The sequence below is a fragment of the Tupaia chinensis genome, unplaced genomic scaffold, assembly GCF_000334495.1.
Source record: "Tupaia chinensis unplaced genomic scaffold, TupChi_1.0 Scaffold145208_1, whole genome shotgun sequence".
NCBI classification, from domain to species: Eukaryota; Metazoa; Chordata; class Mammalia; order Scandentia; family Tupaiidae; genus Tupaia; species Tupaia belangeri.
In genome coordinates this window covers 2,940,477-2,948,152 of record NW_006205068.1, presented here as the reverse complement: position 1 = coordinate 2,948,152, position 7,676 = coordinate 2,940,477, and the positions used below count along the sequence as shown (strand labels likewise).

Sequence of the window (7,676 nt, the reverse complement as noted above, 5' to 3'; positions counted from 1 at the left end):
GAGTCCATACAGAGCACTTAGACTTGACTTTAGGATTCGTCTTCCATTGTAGCAGGAGAAAGGGGTGTTAGGATTTTCCAGAGAAACAGAACCCATAGAATATTTGTGTCTGTCTAGGAAGAGATTGAGATAAAGATTGGCACAGCATTATGGAAGTTTGCAAGTCTCAAGATCTGCAGGGTAAATCTGCAGACTGGAGACCCAGGAAAGCCGATGGGTATTAGTTCCAGTCTGAGTCCAGAGGCCTGAAGCCTGGGAAATTCACAGCAGAGTTCTGTAACAAAGACCAGCATCCAAGAGGAGCTGATTGTTTCAATTTGAGGCTGCAGGAAGAAAAAGATCCTATGATCAGTTCAAGGATGTCAGAGGGGAGGAATTCTTTTTTATTCAAGAGAGGATGAGTCTTTTTATTGTATTCAGGGCTCCCGTGAGCTGGATAAAGCCCACCCATGTTAGAGAGGGCCATCTACTTACTTTCTTAGCCTCTGATTTCAATGTTACTCTCATCCAAAACCACCCTCACAGACACATTGAGAATGTTTGCCTAAATATCTGGCTGAGCACTCTGGCCTAGTCAACTTGGCACAGAATAAATCATCACACAGGTGAAGGACAGCCATGACGATGGGTCATCTTACTGATCTGATGTCAAGGGGGGTGAGGCAGCTCTGTGATGGTGCAGGGCCTTCTAGATGAGAGGAAGAAGTGGAAAGGAAGAGAATGGAGAACGTTTGAAAGGACTGTTGGGAACTGATCATAGATGGCTAGGCAGTAGTAAGAACTTGTGGGGTTGGAGACAGCGTGTTACCTGCCTGGTATGACACCCTCAAGCTCAGCGCGATGCCGGACTGTATGGAGAAGGCAGTCTGGGGATGGTGCCAACCCACTGGGCAAAAAGCCGGCAGGACTAGGAAGTCACTATGAACTGAAGTCCCTACCGAAAAATCTCAAATGTTGGGCAAACAGGGGTCAGAGTTTGAGTTTAGTGTTTCCAGGAGGCAGCCCTTGGGGTCATATATTCAAATAAGCAACCTTCTGAACACAAAAGTGTTCGATCAGACTCATATCTGATCATTTGCCCACACACCTTTCCTTGTAGCTTTAAGCTGTTCTTATGATAGTAAAGCTAAATTACCTGTTGGCAGTAAATTTCATTTGCCTGCTTTCTGTTTGTTGGACTGCTATATACTTCCTTTAAGTAATTGCTGCCTACTATTTATATTTGTTTCTGGTTTTCTTTTTTTCTTTCTTTTAGAGAGATTTTTGCTATAGGGCGTGTGCACTCACTGGAAAGACAGAGAGACAGAAAAAGAAAACATTAAATCACCCTCCGGGGGAATGGCCATGTTGCAATCCCTTCTCCATTTTTCTCTTAGGATTTTGGCCACGCATGCACACATGCCCCACGTGAGTTTTCTCTCTCTCTTTTGTTTTTTCTCTTTTTTTGGGAGAGGTTTCTGCTATAGGCGCGTTCGCTTGCCAGAAAGTCAGAGAGAGACAGAGAGACAGAAAGCAAGAAATCACCCCCCAGGGGAGGTGGCCACGCTGCAATACCCTCTCCTCCATTCTCCTCTCAGGATCTTGGACATGCACGCACATGGGCCCAGCGTGAGTTTAAGCCACCAGGTCCGGGACTTGAACCGTGGTCAACTACGTGGGAGTCCAGCAACATAGCCATTAGGCTAACTGCTGGTCCCACCCCATGTGACTTTTAAACTGCCAGATCTAGGACTTGAACCATGGTCAACAGTGTGGGAGTCCAGCCCTGTAACCATTACCGCACCTACTGCTCCCTGTTTCTGGTTTTCAATCGGGGTAGATGTTTTTTTCAGTCTTTTAATGGAAAGCATATCTAAATAACAGAACAACTGAAAAAGCTCCATTTTAAATTTCATTTCTTAACTGCTTCCTCCCCTTACAGAAAAAACTACTTTAATACCACATCTTTTTCTTCTTAATTCATGATAGGGTGCATGTGTTTGCATATGAGAGCAAAGAGAGGAGCACCCTCCAGAGAGAGAAAGAGGAGGAGGAAGGCATGAGCACCCTCCACAGGATGTGGTCACACTACAGTCCCCTTCCTCCGATGTCTGGGTGACTGGCCTCAGATTTTGAACCATAGTTGACATGTGGGATCTGGCTTCTCTTTAGCAGCCCATTTCTCATAAAACTGGCCTGGTGGTTAAGACAGCTAGATTCTTCAGGTCAGCCACACAGTTCGAGTCTCAGACGCAGCGACTTGAGAAGCATGCTGGACATGTGTGCACATGTGCCCAAAATCCCGACAGGATGAAGAAAGAGAGGAACAGGAATTATGGCATGACCATGCCCCGTGAGGGTGCTTTCTCTTCTCCCTTCTCTCTGTCTCTCTGGAGAGCTCATTTGTCCGCTAGCAAAAATTAAAAACAAAATTCATGGTGGGTACACATTCTGTTCATTGTTCAGTTTGTTTCAAAATGGGGGGCGGTTAAGCATTTTTTATTTCTGACAACTTTATTCCTTTTAGTTCAAGTTACTCTTCTGATGCTCTGGATTTTGAGACTGAGCACAAATTGGACCCCGTATTTGATTCTCCAAGAATGTCTCGCCGTAGTTTGCGTCTGAAGACATCACGTGTCACTGGTGATGGCCAGGCCGTGGATGCTCATTCCTGCACCAGCAGCGTTGCCTCCCTCAAGGACAGAGAGACCAGGTAAGCACTGCTTGGCTTTGTCTTCAGGTGGTTTCTAACACCAATTAAAGCCAAACCTGGAAACATTTTTAACCTCTAAAACAGTGTGCTCAGGCCAGTTTATGGTGTGATGTTAAAGGCAGCTGGATCCCATGCGGCCAACTGTGCTTTACCAGTCCTGGACTCAGCAGCTTGAAAAACATGCTGAGTGCATGTATGTGCATGTCCCAAATGTTGAAAGGAGGATGAGATGGAGAAGAAGGGATTGCAATGTGACCAGTGTGACCATTCCCCATGGGGGTGTGCCTTTTCACTTTCTCTCTCCCTTTTCCTCCCACTCCACTGAGAGTGCTCATGCCTGCTGACAAGTTTTTAAAAAGTTGTAGTTTTGCTATAAAGACTGAGACTGATTCTGGAATATATGTGGATTGTCTGGGGTTTTGTTCTGCAGTTAAGGGTTTAAGAGCTCTTTCTTGTACCAAGTCTTTTTTTGTTTGTTTGTTTTTTTAAGAGAGATTTTTGCTATAGGGTGTGTGCACTTGCCAGAGAGACAGAAAGCAAGAAATCACCCCTTAGGGGCGATGGCCACATCACAATCCCTCCTCTGTTCTCCTCTCGGGATTTTGGGCATGAATGCACACATGACCAGTGTGAGTTTGAAGCTACTGGGTCTGGGACTCCAACTGTGGTCAACTGTGTGGGAGTCCAACGACATAACCATTACACCATCTGCTTGTCCCATGCACCAGAACTCTCTCAAAGGATGACTGATGTCCAGTGATCAGGATACACTCTTCGAACAGTGTAGAGTTCATGGTCAGAGGCACCAGCTATGCTAAGGCGATACAGAAACCTTGGCTTTCTATCATCTACTGTTGCTACTCTCTGCTCGTGTGGTAGTTTTCTTCACACTTCTTTGCATTATTCTATTGCTGCCTTTGAGCCCTACTCATCCCTTGACTAGGGAAAATCTTGTTCCATTGCTCTGTGTATTACTAATACCAATACCTACCTTGACACTATCACTATCTGTTAAGTGCTTATTTTTTTCCTTTTTTTTTTTTGGAGAGGTTTTCGCTACAGGGCACGTGCGCTCACCAGACAGACAGACAGAAAGCGAGAAATCACCCCCCAGGGGGGATGGTCACGCCGCAATCCCTTCTCCATTCTCCTCTCGGGATCTTGGGCACGCACGCACACGCGCCCGGCGTGAGTTTTAAGCCACCGGGTCCAGGACATGAACCGCGGTCGACTACGTGGGAGTCCAGTGACATAGCCATTACACCAACTGCTGGTTCCATCAAGTGCTTTTTTTTTTTTTTTTCCCCACAGAAAAATATGGAACGCTTCACGAATTTGTGTGTCATCCTTGCGCAGGGGCATGCTAATCTTCTCTATATTGTTCTAATTTTAGTATATGTGCTGCCAAAGCGAGCACTCAAGTGCTTATTTTTTATTTTAGCGACCATAGCCATTACACTAACTGCTGGCTCCTTTAAGTGCTTATTTTTGAAGGCTTGGCTTTTATCATTGATGGCAAATGCGAGTGCACACAATTTTCTTTTCTTTTCTTTTTTTTTTTTTATAAATAATTCATTAAATTAAATTAATTAATTAATTAAAAAAATTTTTTTTAATTTGACCAGAGAGAGAGCAAGTTGAAAGTGAGAAAGCAAGCCACCAGGTTTGGGACTAAAACCATGGTCTGCCATCTAGGAGTCCAGCACTTTAACCACTGTGCCACTTGCTGACCCCCACAATTCCATCTTTATCAGTGATCGGGAATTAAGATGTTTATGTATATGCAGTTACTTGTTAAAAAAAGGAGAGGGCCTAAATTTATAAATGATAGGCCCAGCTGCAGTGGTAGCACAACACTTTGCAATGCTGAAAACCCTGAGCAAGATCAGGGTTTGGTTTCTGATCTGTCTGTATGTGCTGGGTGTGCCCATGATCCTGGTGACCGGGAAGGCGTGGGAGAGGACTATGGCATGGCGCCTTGTTGAGAGTGCTTGTCGTCTTCTCTCTAGCTTTGCTTTTCATGAAATAGATAATAGACTTTAAAAATTCTTACGGAGTTTTTTTTAATTTTTAGGTCATTTTAGTTTTTAGGTTATTTTAGGTGGTAACCACTTTTGGATCAGGGGCCCAAAATAATCCCCAAAAATATTTTGGGCTTACATTTTAAAGAGCATTCTTGGACCTCAACCTAAAAATTCCCTTTTTAGATTAATTATCCTTGCAGCATAGAAGATAAAAGAAAATATTTAAAATGCTATGTTTATTCTCAGCTAGAAATTTTGTATTGGGAAAAATTCTAATCCTTTTGTATTTACTTCCAAAAATCTGTAAGCTTTTTTTTTATTACTTTCTTTTTAGAACAGCAAAACAGCACAGAAGTATAAGCAAGCCAACTTTTAGCCTCAACCATATGTCAAGGAAGGTCGTGTCCTCAGCCGTCAGCCAGGGAAGCACCAGCAGTTTGCAGGGTGCCACTTCTCTGCAGCCTCCGGTGCTGGACGAGTCTTTGATTCGCGAACAGACCAAAGTAGACCACTTCTGGGGTGAGTTCCTGGGAGATGTGTGTCACCTTCTCCACTGCATGGTTATTTCTCAGGTTATTCTGGGAAGAAGGAAGGGGACAGCTAGGCTTTGTTTCCATGTTACTGGTCAGGAGGAGCACCCGTGAGGTTTAAGGCTCATCTTGAGGCTCCATCTGCTGTTTCATCGGGCTCCGTTCATGTATGACTATTTGTTGTGATGTGAAAGTTTAGTAGTACACAGGAAGTAGTGTGAAAACTCTTTTTCTAAATGTATTTTGTAGGATGTTTAAATTGAGACAGTGTAAAGATTCACCAGTGTGTTTCCTGAAAGCTCTAAATAACAAGGTAGCCAAGATATTTTTGAAACATCAGTGTGGAGGAATCGATGCCAGGAAACGACACTGCTGATGCACTTACTTGACAACAGTGTGTTCCACATCCTTGCTGATGGAGATATGTGATGTGCACAGTGGGAGGGAAAACTTCGATAAGAAATGCAGGGTGCTTGTGTATGTTCCGTTTATGTTCTAACTGGCCCTTTCGAAACAACTAGAAGGTCCGGATTAGGCTCAGACATGGTCATACAGGCTACTGAGACACTGTGTTCCATAGACTGGGATGATGTGCGAGGTGTGGGTTTGATTCCCAGTCCCACCTAAAGGAAAGATGCAGTGGCATGTGCCTGTAATCCCAGGGATCTGGGGAGCAGAGGCAGGAGGATGGTGAGCTCAAGACCTGTGCAACATAGTGAAACCCTGACTGAAAAAGAGCTGGGCGTGGTGGCATGTGCCTGTGGTCACAGCTGCTAGTGTGAGGATCACAATAAAGATCTAGGTTTTTTTTTTTTTTTTTTTTTTTTTTTTTAAAGATAAAAAAGATTCCAATTAGTTCCAGAACTTCTGTGTTAATTTTCCAATGCACTGGTATTCCATGTGCATTCTGTTTTTCCTGGTTAGCGAGAGCATCCCCAGGCAGCAGAGAGGTACACATTGCTCGTGCTGAGGCCTCTGCCTCCCTGAGTTAGTGTGGAGAAAATGCGCTTTACTGGTTCTCCTTGCACTTCCAACCCAGCCCAGAGGGTGTATGTTTGTATTTCCTCCAAAGATGTGCTTTCACCATGAATCAAAAGATAGTGTCTACATATATCTGGAGAAATGTCCATTCATTCTGAGACATTTTAGGAACTAAATCTTAACTAATGCTATAAGATTGATCTATTAACCATTGTACCCTTTTCCTTATTTATTTATTTATTTTTTTGGTGGGTTTTATTCTGTTTTGATAAATTGAGCTCAACAGCAAAAATGTTTGTGTATGTGTGTTTGTTTTTGTTTTTAGGTCTTGACGATGATGGTGACCTCAAAGGTAATGATTTAGTTCTTTTTCTTCCCCCCACTTTTTGAAGTAGAAGTACTAGTTAGGCATCTGCAGAGTGGGACCAACCAGCTCCTTCTACTTTTTGGAAACTTTAGGTGGAAGTAAAGCGGACACTCAGGGAAATGGAGACTTGGGAGCAGAGGCAACAGAGGCCACAGCACACAACGGGTACACCTGCAGGGACTGCATCATGCTCTCTGAGCGCAAGGACGTGCTCACTGCACACTCCACTTCCCACGCACCACTCTCCAGGGTGTATTCTAGGGACAGGAGTCAGAAACGTAAGTCTCACTCTTTAAAAGTTAGAAAGATTATTTAGTGTCTACATTTTCCTTTTTCTTTTTTATAGACCTCTGTGTCTGTGCTATTTCTGTTATAGACTTGACTGCAAAATTATTCTTTAAAATTTTAAGAAATTCACCAAAAACTGTCTTTGTCCCACTTGTCTTCTTTCAACTAACATTGTATGTAGTTAGTATTTTTGTACCTAGAAGTATCTGAAATTCTGTAAATGGAGACTACAGGTGAGCAAAAGAAAATTTCTACTTCAGTTAAGAAACTCTCGGGGGCGCAAGTGGTGTGGTGGGTAAGGGTCCTGGACTCCCACATAGCTGACCACAGTTCAAGACCCAGACTTGGCAGCTTGCTTTCTCACTTTCCTTCTTTGTCTCTCTCTCATTCCGTCCCCCTGGTCAAATTAAAAAATGAATAAATAAATAAAGTTAAATAAAATAATTTAAAAAAAAAAAGGAAACTAATGAAACTGTGCAGTCACTTTCAGATGCAATCCTTTATCTTTACAGAACAGCCCTGATATTTAGGCATATTTAAAGAATAGCTTTATGATTATACTTTCACCTCTACTACAAAAAGTGTTTATGACTGTGTTAGAGTGAGGAAATTATTTTCTTTGACCACCAATGTGGTTATAGGGACAGAAGGGATTTCAGGTTCTGAGAGGGGTACACAGAGCCCTGGTTTTGTCTGGAATGACAGCAGTCATTGCAGGGAGGCCTCACATGGTAGTCCCTGCTGGCGACATAGCAGAGGTGGGCTTCAGCATCCTGGCTCCATCTGCTGAAACT

At 43.4% G+C, this 7,676-nt stretch overlaps 1 protein-coding gene and 1 non-coding gene across 8 annotated transcripts in view; one reads left to right on the top strand and one right to left on the bottom strand.

Moving 5' to 3' along the window:
- Positions 1 to 7,676, top strand: part of SUN1 (Sad1 and UNC84 domain containing 1) — a 65,362-nt gene that overhangs the window by 20,911 nt on the left and 36,775 nt on the right. For 6 of the 7 annotated variants that reach the window (XM_027768028.1, XM_027768027.1, XM_006167895.3 and 3 more), the window contains 4 exons: positions 2,507 to 2,692; positions 5,051 to 5,235; positions 6,553 to 6,579; positions 6,687 to 6,872. In XM_027768028.1, the coding sequence (XP_027623829.1) occupies positions 2,507 to 2,692; positions 5,051 to 5,235; positions 6,553 to 6,579; positions 6,687 to 6,872 (584 nt within the window). The remainder of the gene's footprint in view (positions 1 to 2,506; positions 2,693 to 5,050; positions 5,236 to 6,552; positions 6,580 to 6,686; positions 6,873 to 7,676) is intronic. The other variant, XM_014583942.2, reaches the window with a different exon arrangement.
- On the bottom strand, positions 4,004 to 4,109 carry LOC114006006 (U6 spliceosomal RNA). The gene has a single exon (XR_003547781.1). It is a non-coding gene; the product is annotated as a U6 spliceosomal RNA (small nuclear RNA).